Source organism: Seriola lalandi, unplaced genomic scaffold (assembly GCF_002814215.2).
Source record: "Seriola lalandi dorsalis isolate HSWRI2012SDOR001 ecotype SW California unplaced genomic scaffold, Sedor1 jcf7180002054883, whole genome shotgun sequence".
In the NCBI taxonomy this organism is placed as follows: Eukaryota; Metazoa; Chordata; class Actinopteri; order Carangiformes; family Carangidae; genus Seriola; species Seriola lalandi.
Window position 1 is genome coordinate 879,394 of NW_019525658.1, and position 25,113 is coordinate 904,506.

The following is a 25,113-nucleotide window of genomic DNA, read 5'->3' on the forward strand; positions in this document are numbered from 1 at the left end:
CTTTAAGTACATTTTACTGATAATAATATTTAATATTTATTTTATAGTTATTTGTTTTATATTTAATAATATTGTAGTAATATTTTAAATGCAGTAAGTGGTAAAGAGTCCAAAACTCTGAGACACTCTCCCAGAATACAAAGATAGACATGTTTAAAATTAATGAGAAATTAAGAAAAACTTATATAAACACATAGAATGTTTATCTGTTTGTAGTTTTAATCAACTTGCACATATATTATTTACATATATGGTCACAACATGACAAATGATAAAAAAAATGTATCATATAGATATTTTTTAATATACTGTATGCACATATACAAATTTTTTTCATATATGTTATTAACGTATAATTTATTTTATATATATAATATATCCCCATGTAGGTGACAGACATCACTCTTGACATATGGACATATATGTCATATATTATATTTGTGTATGGGACATGCTTCCTGCAGCAGCAGCTTCTGATGCTTCAGCTTCATCACTTTGACATTTTATGTTACACCAACATTTTTCTGTCACTTTTCAGCATAAAAGCTGTGAATTTTACAGCTGGAGGAACAGATAACACATCTGGAGGAACAGATAACACATCTGGAGAGGGAGCTGGAGCAAGCCTGAGGAAAACCTGCGCACTGCTGTAGATGACCCGGACCATCCCGGCAGCCCCAACTTACTACTTACTTTTTAGTTTAATGTAATGTTCATGAAGTTTTTGACATGTCCACACTGGTCCACTCATGTAGGGGTGTAAGAAAAATAAAGATACACTAAAATATTTCATGACGTGTTACTGTATCGATATTTTGAAGCGCTTTATTGATATTTTATCAAAAGTTTCCATGGTGATTAGTTTTGTGACGGTGGTTTTGTGTTGTATAACTGGCAGCAGGCGTTCAGCCATTTGACTGTCTTCCTCCTTCCACTCCTCTCACTAGACGAAGAGATCTCGCGAGCGTACAGGCTTCGGGAGCAGACAAAGCAAATAAAAATGTTGCATTTTACAAGTTAACATTTATGCAGGTTGAACAGGTGTATGGATAAAGTTTTGGCTTTTTACTTGCACTTACTCACAGTAACTACTACTACTGCCGTGACGCCCGTGTGCGCATGTGTGTGTGCAGCGCTGACACACACACACACACACACACACACACACACAGGGCAGGGGCAGAGAGATTCTGCAGACTAGATGCAGAGTTGGGAGAAAATATGCGTTTTTGTACATGTGCCTGAGGGAATTTCAGTACATACAAAATGATGATGAAATGCCAGCAAAACAATAGACTTAATTAACACAAAATATTATTTGTTGCAAACACCCAGAAAATTACATAATCCTATTAGATATGGACTCATTTAGTGAGAAAATGTCACTATAGACTAATGTTTAACACATTTGTAAAGTTTTACTACAACATGATTTGTAGCTAAACCATAACCAGTAATTGTTATGTCCACTTCAGTAGATACATGATTAATTGAAATTTTCTGTTTATACAAAATCAATATTTGACAAATCCATCGACAATATCGTTCCCTAGATGTTACTTATCACCATATCTTTTTTACCTGCAAGAGTCTTCTATAGAGGGACTGGACAGACATTCCTGAGGTGCTTAGTATACCTAACATTTGTCAGCCATCTTGGATGTTGGGTTTTTATCTGCTCTTACATTTGGTTGCAACTAGGTGGCAGTCTATGGGGTTTTCAAGGACTGTCAGCTGAAGTGATTGATATACAATTTCACCATCCAAACCCAGGCATATGCAAGAAATTGGTTTTTGAATAGCTGTCCACTCTAGTGACCACTATGCCTGAAAGGGTTAAAACCAAGAATTAATGTCAGAAATGTTTCTGAGTATTAAGACACGGTCTTGGTCCGGGTCTTTCTTAGAACTTCAAACTTCTCAGTCAGTGAGGAGTTGATCAGCAGCTTTACACTTTACAAGACACAAGGTCTGTTCAAATCCCTACACTCGTACAACCAGAACAAATTCATGACATGATGGATTCATTATGATCCTCCTCCTGATGCTCACATCAACCACATCTGTATCAGTTATCAAATGCTCAGTCAGCTGATCTGTGACATGAGTTTGAAAAAACAGAAATGACAAAATAAACTGAGTCTAAATATCTAAGCATCATGTAAATGTATTAATGTTGTGTATAAACTTAATATGGAAACTTTTCATTTGTAGGTCAACCCTTGAGAAAAGACATTTTACAGGGCTCAGTTTAACCAGACCAAAAAGCACAGGTGTGAAAACACCCTGAATCTGCTCCAAATGAACTAAATCAAATACAGACACCCCCCTCTTCAACATCATTATCTGTCAGTTGTCAAATGAGTTGCTGTCAGGTTTGTTTACATAAGATCAGCTGCACATCTGTACATTTGTACAATAAGGGGAGAAATGGAGTAAACATCCCAGGATATACTGTAGCCTATAGGCTATACCATCTCTAAACATTAGATGTGTGTAAAATGGATGCAAGGACAAGACTCAGAGTTGTACTTAAAGTCGGCCGTATACAGGGTGAACAGGAATGGATCCAGAACAGTTCCCTGTGGAGCCCCAGTGCTGCTCATCACTGTCCCTGAGACACAGTTACCCAGCGTGACGTACTGTGGTCGTCTTGTCAGGACCTGAAGCAGGGATCCACCCCCATCTTTGTCTTTAAGGATGGGGGGTTGGATGGTGTTAAATGCACTTGAAAAATCAAAGAACATAATCCTCATGTAACTACCTGGCTCATCCACATAAGAATGGGCCCGGTGGAGCATGTGAAGGACGGCATCATCCAATCTAATATGTTCTTTGTGGGTGAACTGTAGGGGGTCTAGTGCATGTTCAACCTGTGGCCTCAGAATGTGGAGAAGCAGCCGCTTCAGGATCTTGATGATGTGTGATGTGAGAGCCACCGGTCTGTACATGATATTATGATATGATATTTTCCACAGGACCGGGACCCTCCCTGTTTGTAGACTTAAGTTAAAGATCCTCTGGTGAAGCTCAGCCAGCTGGGCTGCACAGTCCTTTAACAACCTCGGACACACACCATCCAGGCCTGTTGCCCTTTCAGGACGTAGCCTCTTGAGCTCTGCCCTCACCTCCTCTGCTGTAAAGGACAGGAGACTTGACCCCAGTGTGGAGAGAGGTGTAGCTGCAGTGTCAGGTTGTGAAGGAGATGCTGTAGGAGAAGCTGCAGCTGAAGTAGTGGGAGAGAGAACAGGTGAGGCTGTGTCACACCTGTTGTAGAACAGGTTGAACTCATTGGCCTTGTGAACATCACCTGATGTTGCCTGGCTGTTCTTCTCTTTATAGCCAGTAATGGTCCTCATCCCCTTCCACACCTCTCTGGTGTTGTTGTGCTGCATCTTCCTCTCTACTTTCTCCTTATCTCCAGATTCAGCCACTGAAGCAGCGGCATTAACACATCATGTGTAATTCTAAAAGGCACCACTAGGTGACAGCATCACACAACAAACCATGTTTCCTGCTCTTCCTCTTGGATGTTGAAAAAAAGGACCTGCAGGAAAGCCTGAAACCTGAGCTGTCAGACTCTGCAGGTCACACACAGATTCTCTTACAAACCCATGACTGGAGTCTCTAACCTCAATTCAGCTGGTGACTACGTTTCCCATAAACCACTTTTCTCACATGAAGATGACACTCAGAAGTGGAGTGACCTAGAGGTCATGTCATTACCACCAGTTTGGCTTTTAAAAGCAAGACAAAGGAAACCAGCAACATAATTCACTTTTCAGAACCAGTGTTTGATTTCACATTACAATATGTATTGATTCTGTTTATTTTCAATATTGAAGACTGGACTCATATTTACAAGACTCAGACTGGTCTGTAGTGTTGGTCTAGTCTTCATGACTGACTCATTTTAACCCAAAAACATTAGAACATTAGACACCTTACCCCCCGGACTAAGGCCTAAAACCAATGTTGCCATGGTAACAATCAATGACACCTGTGCTGACTGGTAGCACCCAACAACAAAAAACTGGACAACGTGGCTCATAATTTGTGGTTTGCTAACATGTTATGGAGAGAGCAAAGAGAAGGAAAGAGAATTTAGACCAAATCCGATTTTTCTTTTTATTGTTTCACTCTTCAAGTAAAACGTCTTGTATTCTTTCTACATCTTCTGCTGAGGGTAAACTCAGTAATGTTTCCTTTGTCTGCCATTTTTTTTATTTTGAAAAAAGTCTGAATTTACTCAGAATTCATTGTACCACAGTCCAGATTAAGATACTAAACTGCTTTGTGCAACAGATGAAGTTAGACTCAGTCTATCTGAAGTCTGACTGTTATGCCTAAAAGGCAAAGTCTGTCTTTGTGAAACCAGATCCAGAGATCTGCTGTGTGCCTCACTCATTAACAACTCTCTATAACCAATATGTGTGATTATTGCCAAAAAAAAGAAAGAAAAACGTCCATCAATAGACTAAATCTAAATCATTCTTGATTATTCTGCTTCAGCTAATGTATTAGTGGTAGTAGTAGTTAGACAGAAAATAGAGCCTGTCTGCCTCTCTAGTTTATCATTAGAGAACTACAGTTTGCTGGAAAAGTATCAGTGTATCAGGAGGAAGTGTAATAGATCAGATAAGGATTCATGTTCTCTGTATCTGCTTTGCCTAATGTCCTCTGCTCTCTACAAGCAGCAGTTCTTAGAAAACCTGTCTGTCACCAGAGGTCTCACAGGTTTGATCTCAGTTACAGACGTGTTCTGTTGGGATTAAACTCATGATCATTTTCAGATCTGAGATATGAGACTGGATCACAACGAACATGCGGCCTCGTCAGTTTATGATCATACATAGATGTGATCATCACCCAGGTCTGAGGCTGACACAGAGCACCCCCTAGTGGCTGTAGGTGCTCAGAAACATGGCGGTTAGACTCCACCTCAGAGACAACGCCGTCATGAATCCAGACAGGGAGGAAACCTGATTGTTTCCTGCTTCCTTTGTGGTTCGTTCTCCCAAAGAGAATCAATGAAGTGAATGAACAATATGGAGGAGTCATTCCTCTGTGTTGTGGTTTTATCTTTTGTATCAGCACCTGCTACATCCTTCAGTAGGTCCTGACAGCACAGAGAACCCTTTGATTTGATTTGCAAACAGCAAAACTACTGTGGGTCTCAATGCCACTGATTAAACTGAAGAGTTGTCCAGGTTACTGAAGATGACTGTGAGTCTTAATTTATTTATTTATAACACGTTTCAAAACCAGGGTTAGAACAATGCAAATGAAAACAAACAATAACTAGAGAACATGTGGACATGTTAATGCTCTGACCCCTGGGTGCTCAGTAGTTATTACTACATTATTATACTACTCATGTGTCAGACACCCAGGCCTTCAGTTTGATCTCAACCACACACACTATAAAGTTTTTTGGCTGAATATCAGACGGTTGTGATGTTATCATCAGAATCACAATCTGGTTCATCATCACGTAGGTTTTCAACATTCAAGGAATTTGTTTTGGTGCATGACAATAAACATAATAATAATCATTCAGAGCATCCAGCTCCAGGTTGTTCTGCCTGCGCCAGGTCACCAGATGGTCAATCTCCCACCTGTAGGCAGACTTACCCCCATCAGAGATGAGTCCAGTGAGGGTGGTCTCGTCCGTGAACTTCAGGAGCTTGACAGACTGATGGAGGTGCAGCTGTTAGAGGGAGAAGAGCAGAGGAGAAAGGACAGAGCCCTGGGGGTCTGATGGTCCAGCAGTCAGAGACGTATTTCCCCAGCTTCACATGCTGCTTCCTGTCAGACAGGAAGTCAGAGATCCACCTGCAGGTGGAGTCAGGTACGCTCAGCTGGGAGAAACAGTCCTGCAGCAGGGCCGGGATGATGGTGTTGAAGGCAGAGCTGAAGTCCAGAGGAGTCTCCAGGTGCTGGAGGATGAAGTGGAAAAAATCTGTCCACAGACAGACATTAAAAGTAAAATTGCTAAACAAACAACAAACATTGTATTTTTATTGCATTTGGATATTTTCTACAAATGTAGGCCTATATCTTCATATATCCAGAGGATGTATATATGTGACAATAATATATGGCAAACATATTTTTTGTTTTTTCCCATAGTTCCTGAAATTACACAAGAAATCAAGTAAAAAAAAAAAACGTCATGTTTTCTCTTTCCACAGCGACATATAGAACCTTTAATTTCATCACTTGTTCATCTGTGTGACTCCTCCTTCCGAGCGGAACTCACAGCCCTCGGTCCGTGGCGTTTCATCCACCCCGGACTCAAAGCAGTCCTGCACCTCTCTGGGAGTGTGGCTCATGGAGGCTGCACCGATGCTTTTTGGTTGGTTGTAAAATTGGTTCGTCCACGTGAACGCGCAAACGGACTGAGAGTGGGTGGGGGTTGACGTAAGGCTGTGTGAATACATTTCCTGTCTCTAATCAAAAATACATTTCCCATAAACCCTGTCTCTTCTTGGTCCCTCCCCTTTGCTGCTGCTGGCATCCTCACATGATGGAAGTGATTTTCCTGTCAGACTCAGACTCTGCATTGCAGTCCTGCAGCCATTCGAGGCAGACAGAGTCCCTGCTCATCATATCTGATGATGAATAAAATATGACGCATAATAACATCAGGCTACATGCAGGACATTGAAGATCATGTTAATTCACTCAGTCGGTACCAAAGCTCACAGATCCAAGTCCAGAGACCTAGACTGACAGTAGATGGTTTAGTAGAACTGGACCCCCATCCCCCTCCCCTGGTTCACACAGCTGGCCCTGCAGCTATGCCCTAACATTATAGAGCTGTTGGTGTATTACTGTAACATGATCTCCTGTGGGAGCAGGATGGGCTGATGCATCCTGGACTTCCCCTGGACCACGCTGACCACCATGTTTTTTGTGTGGGGCCATGACTGTGCATAACCCATCGCTGACTGTCTGCCTATATTAGCATCAAATGGACTTCTTCACTCTGATCTCTGGAGAGCAGCCAAACAGACGCTCCTATGTGTCTCTTAAAGGAACACTGCGCATGATGAGGAAAATCAATGGAGGGATGCATTTCTCCCTCTGTATTATTCAAAGACAGGACAAATGTGTGGCTAGTCAATGTGGCCTAATGTATGTATTGTATAGCATTTAGCTAAAGATTTCAGATTCATCTACATTTCCAGTTGTCAGTGTGAGGCATCTATTGTTTCAGCTCTAAAGGCGTGTCACTACAGAGGCAGTTGAGTTTGTGTAGCAGATCAAATGGTTGTAACGCCTCTTTTTTTTTTCAACATCAAAACCCTCATAATGTTACTGCAGAGACTCCAGTCCTGCTTTGGATTTAGGCTGAGACGCAGCATAAACCAAATGTCTTCTTTCAGCCTTCTCCATTTTAACTAGTTTGTTTAATAAATGAACTGAAAGATATTTTGATTATTTATAGTCCTAAATTCAAAAAGATTAAATAAGTCTGTTTGCTATTAATGTATTTACATTGTAATCAATAAAATACATTTAAAGCTCCATATTTTCCTCTTCTGTGTTTTATTTGAAGTGTTTATCCATAAGAAGATATATTTTAAGAACCAAAAACCATCTCAATGTAGTTTGACATAACAACTAACAGTTAGCCAATCAGAAGAGAGAACACTCTAAGCCATCCTGCTGCTCTTCTGAATTGCTGACTGTTTTCAGAGTGATCCTATAAAAAATACTACAGCTTTCAGGTAATAAATTACAAAAATGAAAAAAAAAAGGATATTTTTTTCAATGTCAGATGTCAGCTAGGGAATAATGAATACACTTAGTTTTAGCTTTTGCTAAGGATAGCTCCCCAGCTAGCTTACATAGCTAGCTATCCTATAGTCCTCAGGTTGCTGCTCATGTCCCCAAGGACATGAACCGATTTTGTCATGATCTGTCCCTCTGTGTCACTTCCTGCTTGGACTTTGTGTTATTATTCCCTGTTTTATTTTGAAATTACTTAACCTTGTGTCATGCCCATTGACTTTAAATAAAGATGGTCGTGCCTCTGTAAAGTTACCCTCAGGTTTCTGAATAGCAGTTTTGAAGCTCAGAGTGAGCTGCTCCACCGACGCCATCCTGGCAGTGTCTGACTCCGCCCCCTAACTCCCAGCTAATCAAAAAATTGTCAAAGAGGTGGGGTATGTGTGGAGCTGAGACTTCAGTGCATGCTGGTTTGTGTCAATACGCTCACCCAACTGTCACTCAAAGAGGCCACGCCCTCAATTCTCCATAAATTTAAGCCTTAATAAAATGTAAACCGGTGAGTTATATAAACAGTTGTAGTGAAGGAGGAAATTAGCTCTAGAAACCGAAACTCTTTTTGTACCAGGCTGTAAACATGTTTATTTCTGCTGTAAATCTGGAAATTTTAACATGAGCCGCGTTTCGACCAGGAACTAAAAGGTTCCTGTGGCCCATTGGTGGCTGTGTTTCCACCCCAGCCTAAAGCCCTGGGAAGATTATGAAAGATTATTACTTGACATTACATTGTTCGCAGCATTTTGAGGACATAACATGAACAAAAATACGGGACAAATTGCGTCCCGTATATATAGGTACCTTTCTGGGGGTCGATCAATTACCCTGGAACTAAATTTAGACCCTGGGACCTGTGGTGGAAACGCACATAGTTCCTCAAAAGGTTCCTGGTTCCTGGGGAAAGTTCCTGTGGTGGAAATGCAGCTATTGGAGTCTATGGGGACTGACTCACTGTTCGAGCCAGACTCTAGGGGTCATTAGATGAACTGCAGGTTTTGGTCCTTCACTGTTGATGCTTCATGTTTCAGCCTCGGAGGTTGGTGCTTGGTCTGATCCTGCGTCAGGGGTCCCAGCTGACGTCTTGCCAGCTCCTGAGCCAGTACCTGTATCAGGGGTGTTGATGCGTTCCTGAGTTGGCCGTCTCCGCTGACGTCTCATCAAGCCCTGAGGCTGTTTCTGAGTTGGCCGACACCAAGTCGATTCCTGATCTCCTGTGGCGGCCTGGCCGACACCTGTTCCTACTCTCCTGTCAGCTGTCTCCACTGACCCACAGCCAGTCCTCCAGCTGCCCGCCTCCAGCCCTGCACTCAGTCCCAACCTGGGGCTGAATCTTCTGGTGCCCACTGCCTCCCCTCCAGCCTCATCGTCGATCTTCTGCCCAACCTCCTCCCTGGTCCATTACGCTCCATCCACCCCTTCACATTCATCCTTGTCATGTACACTGTCTCAGCTAATTCAGGAGTCGGGATCTTGCTAACCTGTGGTTTAGCCATAGTGATGAAGTGGAAGTTACAAGCTTGTGTACAAAAAATTCTCAAGGAGCATTTCAGTAAGAACATCCAATCACTAAGCTTAAAATTCTGTCACATAAGGCATGAATGACAGACGAGCTCTGAAAACTGAGAACGTAATCTGTGTAATCTTCAAATAAAAATTTAATAAATTCCAGTCTCAAATCAGTTTTGACCAAAGAGGCTCCTGTGTTTTGGCTTTGTAGGGCAGTGTTGGTTATAAATCAGCTATCAGTGGCCTAAATCCAAAAATATCAATGTCAAGCTTCAACCCTACATCTCTGTAAAACGTCTACTCATGCTGTTTGTTTCCCAGCATCTTTTACAAAGCCATGTCAGGGTGTAACCTGCACTCAAACAAACCCACTTTGTCCTGACACACTTTGTGTCTCATGTGTTTCTATAGAGTGAACAGGCTGTGGTTTGCAGCAGAATGTGACACTGGCTGAATGCTACTACAGTGGGGAGTGAGTAACCTGATATTAGAGTGAATCAGTGGTTCTCTCAGAAGACATACTGTACATGAACCCAGCTGTTCCTGTCTAACACCTGTCCACCCTAATAACTCAGTCCCTGCAATATCTATAACAGGACCAGTCACACCAGATGAACGTTCCCCCAGCTGCTGCATTATTGTCCTCAAAGTGCATTAAGTTTCAGTTTAAAATGCAAATGTTTGTCTGTGCCTGCACAATTATTCTGCAGTGAGACTATTGGTGCAACATTAATATTATAATGTAATATTATATGGTTTTATGCTGTCTGGCCTGAATTTTACTGCATGTTGTGGCTTATTTTTACACCACAAACTCACTGTTGCTTCATTGGTACCTCTAGGGAGGTGTGACCCAGAAGCACAGGGGAAAATGTGGAGCAACAAAACACAAGCAAGTTCAGAAAACGTCACCAATTTGACAACGCATGCTGCAAATACTCCCAACACAACCAAAACACACACATGCTGCTTGTAGCACTGACGACAACAGAAGTGTTTGCAGGGGACCCTAAAAACTGATACACCCAGCTGGGATGCACATGTTGTTCAATGCTTTGTGACTTTTGAAGTTAAAACCATAAAACAGCAAGTGCATCCCAGCCGGGTTCATCATTTTTTAGTGTCCCCTGGAAACACTTCTGTTGTCGTCTGCTCTACTTGCGGTACGTTTCAGTATTTGGTTGTGTTGGGAGTATTTGCCGCTCATGTGATGTCAAACTGATGAAGATGATGGTGCATGTGTTTTTATTCCTCCACACCAGTCAGAGCCGAAACCATATTGTTTTCGGGTTTTCATTTGTACGTCGGACTCATTCTAGTGGACACGATATCTCAGTACACCTTGACGAAACTTCTTCAAATTTCGCACAAACATTCACTTGAAGTCAAAGGTGAACTGATTAGATTTTGGTGGTCAAAGTTCAAAGTTAAAGGTCATGGTGACTTCACAAAACATGGTTTTGGCCTTGTGAACGCAATATCTCAAGAACTCCTAAAGGGAATTTCGACACATTCGGACTCAAGGATGAACTGATTAGATTTTGGTGGTCAAAGAAAACCTCAGAAAACACTTTTAACCATTACTCAAGACTTCACAAAGCAGAAAATTTCACACAAATGGTTCATATTTTCTATGACTCTGGATAAACAGGGATGTAACCTGAAATGAGTCTGAGTGGAGGAGGCAGACAACCACAAGGAGGTGATTCTAGTCTTAAGTTGCAGTGTGTTCTCTCAGGGCCACTGTACATTTGGGAACAAAAAACACTTCGATTTCATATCATGTCTTAGTCACTGTTCAGCAGGTGATCCTCGAGTCATTTGTCTCTAAATATAGGTATTATAAATATTAAATTTAACCTGGACTCACTGTGCATTTGTACAAATGAAAAACTTTCAAGAAATGTGATTCATGCTCTTGACAATAATATTGTAGTAAAATTCTACCGGTTACATGGTTAAAAATAAATATACACATTAGGCTTAACATTCTGTTTATTTTGAAAATCTCATCTCATATCATTCATTTTCATCTGAATCCACATTTTAGATGCCAAGACTTAATTTCATTATACTGATTCTTACTCTGTAGGACATACAGTACAAGTTGTATTAGCTCTTAGCTAGCTACGTATGTGGAGCCTATTGCTAATAAATCACTGATATTTAGCTTGATTCTGTTTTTAATGTAGTGTAAAATGTTAAGACTTATTAGATAATCGTAATCCTATTGTAGCTATAGCTGAATACATGGACAGTGAAATACTACTGGTTCCTTTAACCACTTTGTGGTTTGTCTTCTTATTTGGATTCAAAATGTTGAACATTAATTGAAAATCAAACAGTAAATATGATGTATGTGCAACATCAAAGCTTTACCTCAACATTTTACATTTTAACAATAACATGATGGGAATATTGTATGATTGGTCTTCTCTACCAGATTTCCTGTAAGTTGTAGTTTTCCTAAGTAGATGTTTTATGATCAATTTTCCTCAGTGACATCACAGATAATCTTGTTAAAGCATTAGGCTGTAACCTCTGAGCAGGATCGATGTGGGTTTGTCTCTCCCAGCAGCATCTGTTTCCTCTCTGTAGTATTGATCTGGCTGCTGGAGGCTGAGAGCTGAATGCTGCAGTGGCCTGTGAGTGCAAGATGCTGAGTCATGGGAAGCAGCGCCAGTTCGACACAGAGACACACTGCTTGTCACTGTAGTATGAGCACACTGAGGGAAGTGCCTTGTCATGAGGCAGTGTACATAAAAAGCATCAAACAGCAAAATCTCCTCCCAGTGCAGTGAAAGCTTTTTTCAGCTGACCTGCTCAAGCTGTCACCACAGACCACTCAGTGCACACACTCCACCCTCCCAAAGAAAGAGGTCAATGAATAATTGATCATTCATAGCACAAAGGCAACAGACTGCAGAGAAACAAAACTGACTGAGATCAAAGAGAAGATCCATCAAGTCCTGAGGCTGCTGCAGCAGACCATCCCAGTACTACTGGAATACACTATATTTTACATGTGAGGCAGCACAATGAATCTACTTGATGTTAGCATAGGTCCAAAGTCCCCCAACAGAACCCTACCCACCCAAAAATCTAGCCATCAAAAATCTTCCATATTTTTTCCATGTTATATTAATATTTATACATATTTTCATTCATTTTTTATCTCCATACATTATGATCGGGTGCCAAAACAGCTAAATTCCTTTTGATTTGATTTTAATTTATTTAGTCTTACATCTAAAACAGTCAAATTTAGTCTAAGACTAATAATAATAATAACAATAATAATAATAATAATAATAATAATAATAATAATAATAATAATAATAATAAAAATAATGACAACATTATTTATACAGCACTTCTATTAACAAAGTTACAAAGTGCTTTACAAGAAAAGTAAAACCAGATAAAAGAAAAATCCAAAGTGAACATCATAAAAAGTTTAAAACATATATACATATATAATCAATAGTAGTATAGTAATAGTCAATAAAATATGTAAAAAAAATAGTAAGGGATAAAACAATATAAAGAAAATAGACATTACCAAAGGCTGAGACTTGTGTGTGATTTGAGTCAGTAGAGAGGTCCAGAGTGTCAGGGCTCTAATAGCAAACTGGGGCTGGGTCTGTGCTTGGCAGGAGTCTGGACTCACTCAGGACTGTTGTGGAGAGATGCATGCAATGTAAGATGGAGGCCATCTTGGACAATACCAACTATCCTCCCCACAACATTTTGGCAGGATAGAGAAGCAGCTACAGCTGCAGCAAACGTCTCATCTCACAGAACAGAACAGAGAGGTTCAGGAGATCCTTTGTTCCCACTGCCATCAGGCTTATACAACACCTCCGCCAAATGATGTGGACTAATTTAATTATTATATAATATTAAGAGCAGATATGGTTTCCATTGTACACTCTGGTACGTGAGGTTAGAGAAGACAGAATTAGTGAAAAACAAAACAGCAGGAACAGCACTTGAAATTCTTGTGGTCAGGTTTATTTTCATTTTTTACATAGATTAATAGGCCTATTTTAGGTTTTACAACTGAGTTGCACCTTCAAATTAACCCCTTAAATTTGGTGTTGCAGAAATATGTTAAAAATGTAATATTTTTTAAACAAATTGATATACACTCACCATCCACTTTATTAGGTTCTTTATTAGGTTTATATCTATCTATCTATCTATCTATCTATCTATCTATCTATCTATCTATCTATCTATCTATCTATCTATCTATCCATCCATCCATCCATCCATCCATCCATCCATCCATCTATCTATCTATAAGTCACCCTTAGTCATAGGCTTTGACCTCAGGGTGATCAGCCAGGCCTCCATCCACAGATTCATGTGACTGTACCTGTTTGTTCCAGCAGCAGCTGAAGAAGGTGGATGGAGGCCTGGCTGATACCTGAATAAAGTGTGTTACAATAATAAATAAAAATATGGATAAATAGTCTAAGTCTAAGTGTAGCAGCTCTGTGAGGCTATACGTAGGCCCAACAGTACTTTGAGCCAAATGCTAATGTCAACATGCTAACATGTCCACAATGACAATGCTAATATTTAGCAGGTATTTTTTACCATGTTTACCAAATCACCAGTTATTACAATTCATCCTGAGGGGGACATGAATGTGTGTAGCAAACGCCTGGGCACAAAAAGGCACAAAAACACACAAATGGCAAATGTCGGGGGACAAGAAAATCATTAGAATTCATCCTCTGGACACCATGAAAATGTACTAAAACACCATGACAGTCTATTCAGTAGTTGCTGAGATATTTCAGTCTGGACTGACACACTGACATTGGCCAAAAAATCTAATATGTGTGGAACTGTAATATCGAAACTCCAACTCATGTTATCATAACATCCAGGTGCTCATGTTCACAGTGTAAAAAATAAATGGGGAAGATGTCGTGTTGAAATAATGTTTCCCTTATACAAATAGCAAAGAGGTAAACAAACGAACAAACAAAAACAAACAAACAAACAGACATATCTGATAGACTGTATGTCCACAAAAGTATGTAGACATATGGACATGTGGAAGAATAGAGCTCTGACCTCACCCCCATCCAACAACTTTAGGATGAAGTGGACCTTTATTAAAGACTCCTCTGATGAAAATCAAGTGTTTAACCATGTTAACATCCATATGATGCTTTTGATGTGAGTATGTGAGTCTCATAAAAGCAGATTCAGAGAGCCAGGGTTTCATACGTCACAAACCTCAGGAACCAATCCTGTCAACTTGTGGAGATGGTGGGCAGGTCTAAATAAACCTAATACCTTGTCAGTACAGAGAGAGAGAGTTAGCATTAGCACAACCACTAACCCTGTGTTAGCCACTGACAGTTACAAGCTAACAAACAACATAAACGAAGAAAAGATGCTAACTATGCTAACCGTTCTGATCCATCTGCTAGTCTCTGATTCTGGTCTCAACAGACCCCTCATCTGAGTCTGGGTCTGACTGAGGCTCACACATGTGGCTGAGTCTCTCTGGCCCTGTTCAGACCTGGTATTAACATGCTTATTCAGTTATCCGATCACAAGTGGTCAACTCTAAATTCATCAGTTCACACCACCTCAGAATGTGGTCTGAATGATCGGAGCTCAAATGCGTCCTCCATGCATCTTGGGTGCGTTCACACCTGAAGACGGATGTTAATGCAAGGTCTGAACAGGGCCTCTAATGTTTCCTCTAACCATCTTGATACTCTGCTCTTTCACTTGTCAACCTGGAGCAAGCAGGTGGTGGGCGGGGCACAAGGCCTGATCCAGATTTCTCAATCAGGAAGTAAGAGTAGGTGAGCTTCAGACCCAGTTTTTTTTCACTTTTTATGTCTGAAAACCTTGTTTAACAAAATATGAATCATAGCAGAGGATTTTGACAGAGTTTTAAACATGTCTGGAGAGAAGCTTTAATGCCCGTGGTTATGGAAATCACACTGATTTACCTGAAGAATGGTCACATGTCACAGTCTAACTGTCAATGTATTTCACTTGTTTTCCTACAGTATCCTCTCTAACTAAAGGACGGTTTACACTTTTCTAGCTGTGTTTCAACAACTAAAAGAACTTGATGATGTCAGGGAAAGATTGTGGTCTTGATTAAATACAGAAATCTATGCTGAATTAGTGTGTAGCAGACAGATGTGCTGTGGGAATAGAGCACATCCATTCTCTGGCTCCAGTGACAGAGCAGCACCATGGAGGTGTTGGGGAATTCAGTGACTTCAGCAGCGTGGTGCTGTGAACCCTGGTCCTTTCTTCAGGAGTCTCCAGATCCACTATAACTCCCTGCTACTGATCATAATAATGATAGCTACATATATCCACACCTAATTCAGGGTTCAAACGTGTCAACCTCCCATTGCAGGATAGTTTTGCTAAATAATCTGAAGGCATGTCTTCATGACAACTAACCAAATTTTGTCCCACAATTACAACAAGCACACTTGAAAACAACAAGGCCCAGTGTAGAGAAGAGAATAATAGCCTGCTGGTCACATTTGCTTATACCCTGACTCATCCTCTCTGACATACCTCTGTCATGAAGCAAACAGAGGAGGTCTTTGTGTGTCACATTACAATGCACACAGACTATGAGCGTGACCTACATACTGTATGATATGATAAGTGTAGCAGGGTGCTTTTGTAAAAACACCCAGGCCCAGACCGAGTGAATGAATTCATAATAACACTATTTAGACTTAATGAGCCAAGCTAAATCCATTTTTATTCATACACCCCCAGAAAGCCTTTACTTGTATACACAAGAGCTAATCTACATAAAAATGTATGGCATGTCCATTACTGTGCTAAAGGCTCGTAAGCTCCATCGAAAGCTTACATAAACCTATGAGCTAATGCGCCAAAGTCCGCAATGCCCAGTGAGAAAGGCTAATCGTCATGGCGACAGCTACCTGGGAGGGATGTTCCGTCGTTAGAGACATGGCCATGGCAACTGCACCATGCAGGAGCACTGGTGTCACAGACACAATCTCACCTGGCATTCAGATTCATTTTTAATAAGAACACTCCCTTCACTCGACAACAATTCAGTACACGTACAGACATTTATTTTCTCCGTACATTGTGTCTGCTGTGTACATTATTTGTAATACTTACATTGAGGCTAATATATAAAGCTACATTCATACATTATCCTCAGAATTAACCCGAAATCTGTAAGAAAAGGGGCCGAGTTAAACGTTCGTACTGGGGTGAAAGCTATTTACAAAACTGCACAGCAGCTCACCCATGATCACAAACAGAACCATAGAAATGGGAACTAATCTGTGAATTGAGCTGCTGTTGTGCTGAGCTGGGATGAAGAACTGTATGCTCCTGAGCCCAAAGGCACATGACTGATAATCAGTGTTGTAGCTAAAGCAGAGTCATGGCCAGTCCTGCTGCGGCAGTTTCCGCTAGTGAAACGTCGGCTGTAGTGGACCGTTGTATTCTGCTAGTCAGCCACGTAGACTGTGGCTAACCAGCAGTCATCTAGTATTGCTGCGTCATAACTGAATCAATAATGTTTTCTGTTAATCACCGAAGAAACGTTTCACTGTCTCTAAAGTAAGTTGTAATGTGGCAGCGAAATGCAGAATAAAACCTAATGTCAAATCACATATCTATTCCGCCACCATGAGGGAAGTAGGCCAACGTCTACAGATTAGAAGTTAGTCACACGTTTGAGATGAATGTGACTGACAGACGGATTCGACCAATGGCAGATAAGAACTTCGACATTTGATTGGTCGACGTTTGTGTCTGTAAAGGATGCATGCATACATCAGCCAATAGATGTTCGAGCTGAGGAGGAAAAGGCGGGCTCAAGTTTAGTATAAATAGAACCGTCGAGCCGTTGTGCACGCACATAAAGAAAGTCACAGTCTTTTGTGTGAAGGTCCAGTCTACTTCCAGAAAAAATGAGGGAAATCGTGCATCTTCAAGCCGGCCAGTGCGGAAACCAGATTGGTGCCAAGGTTTGTAAAGCTGTATTTGTCTTTTGAGCACTAAATGGAGTTATTTTAGGTATGTACGCCGATATTTTCGCTGTAGGAGTCGATGCTTTGTGCCCATACGCGTCCCAGAAACCACACCCTGGAATATCAATGTGTCCTACTTAACTTAAATTCCCTTTAATGTCAAGTATCATATTAATAACATTTTGGAACGTCTTTAGGATCGTAATCTGTCGAAGTGGGGACGAATTAAAATGATTACAACAATTTTTTGCATGTTGTAAGATTTATCTCGGAGTCATTTAGTCTGTCCGTTTTAAATTAAACATTTTTAGAAACGGTAGGAATCAGTTTATACGTTATGAGATTTAAATCAACGAGCTGTTATTTTAACGGAACCATTGTTCTCCAGCAGCCGTTAATGCAATGCGGAAAAAAGGAAGTGAGGATTGTCGATTAAAAAAAAACATGAAGCAACTTAAACATGTAACGTTACATGAATGTTGTGATAGGTATGTTGATGCAGCAGACTTGCACCATTTTTTATTTATTTATTTCTTTTAAGATAAATGTACGTTTTCTTTGTATGAGAGCAGCTCCGGGCTCAATGAGGCCTACTTGGCAGTTCTTTTTCAACTGCGCCCGGCTTTTGCCTGGAGTAGGCGGCGTTGGCGGTTAGTGACGTAGTAAGGAATTTTCAAATTCATAACCCATGAGTCGCAGCCAATGGGGGGTCAGGGCGCGCGCGCTGAAGGAAGCGTGGCGGGAAACCACATTTCAATTGTTCAATTATTACCTTTTTATAATATTAGAATATTTAAATAAGCCGCTTAATAGTTAATAAAACGACTATGATTAATGGATGCTTGTTGCCTAGTCATACTTGGGTTTTTCCTCAGAGCTAACAAACCTTTACATACTTTGTTCTACAGTTTTGGGAGGTCATCAGTGACGAGCATGGTATCGACCCAACTGGCACATACCATGGTGACAGTGACCTGCAGCTGGACAGGATCAATGTCTACTACAATGAAGCCTCAGGTAAGTCAAAGGCACCCTTCATTTTAATTACAATGTACTCAGACTTTGCATATTCTCTGACCTTTCATGTCTTCTGGGTATTTTCTGTAGGTGGCAAATATGTGCCCCGTGCTGTGCTGGTTGATCTGGAGCCTGGAACCATGGACTCTGTGAGGTCTGGACCTTTTGGTCAGGTCTTCAGGCCAGACAACTTTGTTTTTGGTAAGTGTTGTTTGGGGGAGGGGGTTTGTGTGCATAGTCAAGAAATTTTCTGCCTTGTGATACTTCAAGTTCTGTGATGCTTAAACTTTATTATTACATTACAGGCCAGAGTGGTGCTGGTAACAACTGGGCTAAGGGTCACTACACTGAGGGTGCAGAGCTGGTGGACTCTGTCCTGGATGTGGTGAGGAAGGAGGCAGAGAGCTGCGACTGCCTTCAGGGCTTCCAGCTCACACACTCCCTGGGTGGTGGTACAGGCTCTGGTATGGGAACGCTGCTCATCAGCAAGATCCGTGAAGAATACCCCGACCGCATCATGAACACCTTCAGCGTGGTGCCTTCCCCCAAAGTATCAGACACAGTTGTTGAGCCATATAACGCCACACTATCAGTCCACCAGCTTGTAGAAAACACAGATGAAACCTACTGTATCGACAATGAGGCTCTATACGACATCTGTTTCCGCACCCTCAAACTCACAACACCCTCATACGGTGACCTCAACCATTTGGTCTCTGCCACCATGAGCGGCGTCACTACCTGTCTCAGGTTCCCTGGACAGCTCAATGCTGACCTGCGCAAGTTGGCTGTAAACATGGTGCCATTCCCCCGTCTGCACTTCTTCATGCCCGGCTTTGCCCCACTCACAAGCAGAGGCAGTCAGCAGTACAGATCACTCACTGTGCCAGAGCTCACCCAGCAGATGTTCGACGCCAAGAACATGATGGCTGCCTGCGACCCTCGTCATGGCCGCTACCTGACAGTGGCTGCCATCTTCCGTGGCCGCATGTCCATGAAGGAGGTGGATGAGCAGATGCTGAATGTGCAGAACAAGAACAGCAGCTACTTTGTTGAATGGATCCCCAACAATGTCAAGACCGCCGTCTGCGACATTCCTCCCCGTGGCCTCAAGATGGCTGCCACCTTCATCGGCAACAGCACAGCCATCCAGGAGCTGTTCAAACGCATCTCTGAGCAGTTCACAGCCATGTTCAGGCGCAAAGCTTTCCTCCACTGGTACACCGGTGAGGGTATGGATGAGATGGAGTTCACCGAGGCAGAGAGCAACATGAACGACCTGGTCTCCGAGTACCAGCAGTACCAGGACGCCACTGCTGAGGAGGAGGGAGAGTTTGAGGAGGAGGGTGAGGAAGAGCTGGCCTAAATGTACCTTTCTTCTTTTTTCAAAGCTCTGCTGTTGTATCTTTGCAGTGAAATGTAACGTTCCAAGTCTTTTCCAGTCTTCAGTGTTCTGTCTGCTGTTCATGTTAATAAAAGTTCTTCTGCATATTTGACTTCTGCCTCATCATTCAATGAAACACTGATACTTAAATTAACTCACTATACAATCATATACAGGTGAAGGCAGTGGTAGATCAGGGTTTTTATTTGAGCACAAGCACTAAACTACATAAACTTGTTTAACTGCTCTTTGAATAATTACTGCTGCTCACATGTCAAAGCTGAATGATGCACTACATTAATTTGTAATTGAGATGAAGTTTGAATTTACCCCAGCAGCTAACTGTTGGTGCTGTATGTTTATCAACTCAGCAGTTATAACAAACTTCCAGATGATAATACAAATGCAGGTATTATATTTCAAGGCTCTGTACAGCATAATTAAATCCAGTCATTTTAGTTGCTGTAATCTCTGTAGCCTTGTCACACTGTAAATAAATTAATAACCAAATTAAAGTCCACATACTGTTAGAGAAATATTGTTAGTTCAGTTTTTGCCATACTGTGACAAATGGCTGAAATCCTCCATAAACAGGCCCCAACAAGTTTGTACGTCTGTTTTGACCTGGACATCAAATATGTAAATGAAAATTACTGTGATGTGACACGTTCTCATAGAATGGAAAGTCTATGAAAGGCTACTGCAGACATTTTGATGTGTGATTGTGGGACAGTTTCTGCCTGTGGCTGCTAGGTGGCAGTGCAGGCTAGGCCATTCTCTTCCACATCAAGTAGGTGAGGATGCTGACAGCCAGAGCCAGCAGTGTCCAGCAGCACACCTTCTTCACCTGGCTTTCCAAGTCCTGCTTCTGTCCAAAGCGTGACACAAAACCTCTCTGTCAGACAAGTGAGTAGATGAAGGATTCAAATGAAATTACACATTCAATTTACAGTGAAAACAGGATGTTCAATACAACAGGTTCACCATGAAGATCACAGTTAAACAGTGTTCAGGAGCCTCTCTGCAATAATAATGAATTTCTAATTTAGCGTGTTAAATCAAGTAAGTATACATATTTTTATTATTTTATTGTTTTGTGTTTAGTATCTTGTACAGGTCTGTTTTGATTAGGTTTTAAATATAAATATAAAAAAGAACATTTGAACATCATTTTGTCTGAAAAAGGATGTTGATGTGGGTCTCCAAGGCCATGATTTAACTGTGGAAACGAGTTTGTGTAAATGAAGATTCATTGAAAACACAACAAAAATACATCTCTAAAGCACAATGTGAAGTGTTTTTACTGGGTATTTTCATAAACTTCACTATTACTATTATGCTTAAATAATACATATACCTAAACAAATATATGTTTGTTTGTTTTTTTACCACAAACTCAGTGACACAGTAAACCAGGGATAAGATGCAATAACTAAAATCTTGGCAAGTATAATGAGTGCAATGTTTTTTTCTCAATCGCTTTGATGCAATTCTCACTTTAGAAACATCATTCTCACAACTCTTAATAATGCAGTTAATGCAGCTCTCAGAACAGTTCATCCACAGACATCAGCATTTCTCACTGTTTGTACAAACTGCCATTGTATACTATCCACACATTTTCCCATTGTGCTGATTCATTTGTCATCTGACTCTGACTCATGAAAACAGTTTGTACCTGTTATCAGATCACAGACCTTTGATACTGCCCTGCACTGCTTTAGTGTTTTAGTAAAATCACTTAATACTTACACTATATATACTAATAACACATTACCTTCTTCAAATATGTATGACAGAGCAAGGCCAGTCACACACACACAAACACACACACACACACACACACACACACACACACACACACATATATATATATAGATATATAGATAGATAGATATATAGATAATATGTTCTAAATTTGATTGCATATTTGTATGTCTATTTTTAGATACATAGTTCCATGTTCATCATTTCATTTTCCTCAGCTACAGCTGTTATATTCAGATTATAGATATGTTTTTTGCTTTCACACATTTTTTCAAAACTACACACAAATCCAAAAACTGCCACCAAAATGCCACATATCTGCTGCAAAATGAAACACTGCATTGGAAATATCATAAACACATCTAAAAATCAATTATTAATACATACATCCCAATACATTGTTCTAAAGTGACAGGACAGTGATTTGTTGAGAGGTTGAAATGTTCACAGCACAATAAACACCAATGCAGTGTTGAAACAGAATAAAGTTATTTTCCCATCATGTCACTGTTGTAACTGTAGTTCAGTTTGTGTCTGAACATTTTTACTCTATATGTTCTGCAGTTCTCTTTTTCTACAGTCAGTCAGGTTCTTATCAAAGTATCAAAACATTTGGCGTCTCAGTCTGAAGCTCTGGAGAAAAAGTTCCATTCACTGGTGTCACTGTTGAATTGACTGACTTTGCATGTGAACAAGGTTTTGATTGTGTTAGAGGCTTTTGCTCAGGTGAGTCAGTGTTGTGAGAATGATGTTTCTGAAGTGTGCATTGCACAAGATGGATACCCAAAGCAAGAGGGTGCAAATACACAGAGCAAGGAACAAGTGACAGGAAGGAAGTCAATAGGGTCCTATGGCTAAATTTTAGTTATGGCATAACAGATGTCTGTGTTAAAACAAGGGCCATGGAGTCTGGAAGTAATGGGTCTTTATCAGACTCTGATGAAAGATGCTATCAAGTGGCATCATGGATAGTGTAGGATCCAGTGTTTTTGGAGCTTCACCCACCTACGGGACTGGGTGTCAATATATCTGAGCCTGTGCTGCTTCACATTAAACCATTTTATCTGCCCCGCCCTGAGGTTTGTTTTCACTGCTGTTCGACGTGATGGAGCAGGACAGTGTGGGTCTGGGTTATTTAAAATCAATAATGTACATGGTGATGTGGTTGCACATGTTTCATTAGGTGTAAGTCATGTTGATGAGAATCAGCGTCACTTACCCATCCTCCCTTGTCCCGTATTTCAGGGCAGATGACCTTCTCCACGTAGGCACCCACACACTCCTTCAGCTGGGGCAGGACCACCATCATGCCCCTCTCGTGGCAATGCAGAGCCATCTGTCCAGCCAGCACGTACACCGACAGCACCGCGCTCCAGGCCAGGTCTCTGCGGCGCCCCCCGGGGACGGGAGGAAAGAAGTGCTCGTCCAGGATGCTCATGAGCATGGGGCAGGCCGAGTTCTCCGTCACATCCTGGAAGACACGAGGCCAGCGCCTGAAGAAGATGGGGAAACGGTTGAGGAGCTCATCTCCGGCGTGGCGCAGGGCTGCGGTGCAGGCTGTAGGGGCAGGACCCATGGTCCCATCTACCCCCCCTGTGGTTACATAGTTTATGTAGTCATGTGCCATGAGAAAAGCCTCTCTCACCAGTGGGTCAGGACTGTTCAGGCCCAGTCTGGCCTCTGGCTCCTCCAACTGACACATGGTCGCCTCCAACTGCCACTTCACTAATCACTAAGCTGTATTCTCATTAGACGGCAGCTCACAGCTCTGTGTCCAAGCAGCACAGCCATTCTCTGAGTCCCATCAGGCTGTCATGGTGGTGCAGGGACACTGTTTAAAAATGACATTAAGACACATCCTGCAGAGTCGTGCTTGATAAGGAAATAAAGTATTTACAACTCACGTCCTCTTCAGAGAGATAAACACACAGCAGAGCTGAGGGGAGAGCCAGCAGGTGAAAGAGTGCCGGGTCCAGAGGAGTGTGTCTGTGTGTGTTGAAGTCACACTGGGTCACCCAGTCCCCTCAACAGCTAAATATAGAGAAACTGACACTGATCTCCAACCTCATGTGCACGATCGTAGCTGTTCCTGACACACATCTCATTCCAACACGAGCAGCGCAGCTAAATAAAGAGCGGGAGCTGCAGACTGAGGAGAGGCCGGCTCACTGTCCACTGTGGAGGAGTGTGTGTTTGTTGAGTGAGGAGAACAGTCAGAGCTGCTTTCAAAGACACAGTGAGCTTCAACAACCTACAGATAATCACGTCTTACAGGACAATATGAGACCACAATGGTGACTGCATGTTGTTGTATTGTATACATATTAACAGCCCCCACCCTGAGTCCACTTCTGTTGGAGGTTTCTTCCTGTTAAAGGGAGCCCCCCCCCCCGTCCCCAGGTGCTGCTCATTGTGGGAACTGTTTCTCTCTATAATATTCTGAGGTCTTTATCTCACACTGTAAAGAGCCTTGAGATAATGTTTGTTATGATTTGGCACCATACAAATAAAGTTGAATTGAATTAATTGCATCTGAGGGAAAGAGGGAGGAAGGGAAATATTGTTTTTTCACTCCACGTTTATTTGACATCTGTTGTTACTTTGCACATTAGAATTTTACATTAAAAAAATCGATTGGCTTATAAAATAAAACACATGTAAATGGGCTCTACCTCCACCTTCTACAACAATCTCATGATGTCATATATAGAAATGTATATATGTATATATCTGGACTTTAACTTGAGTTAGATTTGAAATGCAGTACTTTTAAATAAAATTAAGTAGTATTTCTTTTATTGTTGTAAAAGATGAGTGTACTTCCTGCTCATGATAATGAATCATTTGAAATCCTCAAGTATCCAGTCAATCTGATGGTTTGGGTTGTGTCTGTTCAGGTTTTTTGATATTTGCTTCTGAAATTTCTGGATGGGATTCAATTATTAGAGTCCAAAGCACTGAAAAATGACATGTAAAAAATTCAACAGCAGTTTGTCCTCACTCTGGATACTTCACAGACGTTGTCGTGTTTTTGTTGGAACAACTTTCAAACCAATAAGAAGTCCCCATACAGAAATGTAATGTATGTCATACATACACATATGTGCTCTATGTAAAAATTACGTGGTAACATGTTCCAACATTATATATTTAATTTATTAAGTTTATAAAACATACATGTTTAAAAAATCTAAATTTAAAAGTTAATTTAAACATGTCTAAGTTGACATCCTGGGAAAGCGTCTCAGACTTTTATATAATATCAACATATACTGTCAGGCTGTGGGATGGATATATGTCTATGTAATATTTGTCTACAATATACATAAATGTATATATTTGAATAGGTTACATAAACAGTATATGTCAGTGTATGAAATTGTTCAAATTTCATATAAGTTTCACATATATTCTTTTACATGTGTACATATAAAATAAAAATGTATATTTCATGTATGGAAATTCAATATATCAGGGCTGTAAACTAACGGTCGCCACTCGCCAAATGCGACTAAAATATTCCCCTGGCGACTTAATTTTGGAGGGCTACATGCCATGGGGCAGGTAAGTGTTTGTCACAATATAGCAAAACATTGCTGCGATAAAATGCCTAGACATTTT

At 41.1% G+C, this 25,113-nt stretch overlaps 3 protein-coding genes across 5 annotated transcripts in view; 2 read left to right on the forward strand and 1 right to left on the reverse strand.

Moving 5' to 3' along the window:
- The window catches only part of LOC111648019 (Golgi-associated plant pathogenesis-related protein 1-like), a 5,001-nt gene extending 4,209 nt beyond the window's left edge, over positions 1 to 792 (forward strand). For both annotated transcript variants that reach the window (XM_023397762.2, XM_023397763.1), the window contains exon 6: positions 539 to 792. In XM_023397762.2, coding sequence (XP_023253530.1) covers positions 539 to 543 — 5 coding nt within the window. In that variant the 3' untranslated portion in view covers positions 544 to 792. The remainder of the gene's footprint in view (positions 1 to 538) is intronic.
- Positions 793 to 17,196: 16,404 nt separating this feature from the next.
- tubb2b (tubulin, beta 2b) lies at positions 17,197 to 19,830 on the forward strand. Its single transcript, XM_023397632.2, has 4 exons — positions 17,197 to 17,321; positions 18,233 to 18,341; positions 18,432 to 18,542; positions 18,647 to 19,830. The coding sequence occupies exons 1-4, from the start codon at positions 17,265 to 17,267 to the stop codon at positions 19,705 to 19,707; spliced, it is 1,338 nt and encodes a 445-aa protein (XP_023253400.1). The 5' UTR covers positions 17,197 to 17,264; the 3' UTR covers positions 19,708 to 19,830.
- bcl2l16 (BCL2 like 16) lies at positions 18,646 to 23,505 on the reverse strand. 2 transcript variants are annotated; one of them, XM_023397634.2, is made up of 2 exons: positions 22,712 to 23,505; positions 18,646 to 20,593 (listed from the first exon to the last, which is right to left on the reverse strand). In XM_023397634.2, the coding sequence occupies exons 1-2, from the start codon at positions 23,192 to 23,194 to the stop codon at positions 20,492 to 20,494; spliced, it is 585 nt and encodes a 194-aa protein (XP_023253402.1). In that variant the 5' UTR covers positions 23,195 to 23,505; the 3' UTR covers positions 18,646 to 20,491. The 2 variants fall into 2 exon arrangements, with proteins under 2 accessions (XP_023253402.1, XP_023253401.1); XM_023397633.2 differs by having other exon boundaries at positions 18,646 to 20,620; positions 22,712 to 23,503.
- Between the last annotated feature and the right edge of the window lie 1,608 nt (positions 23,506 to 25,113).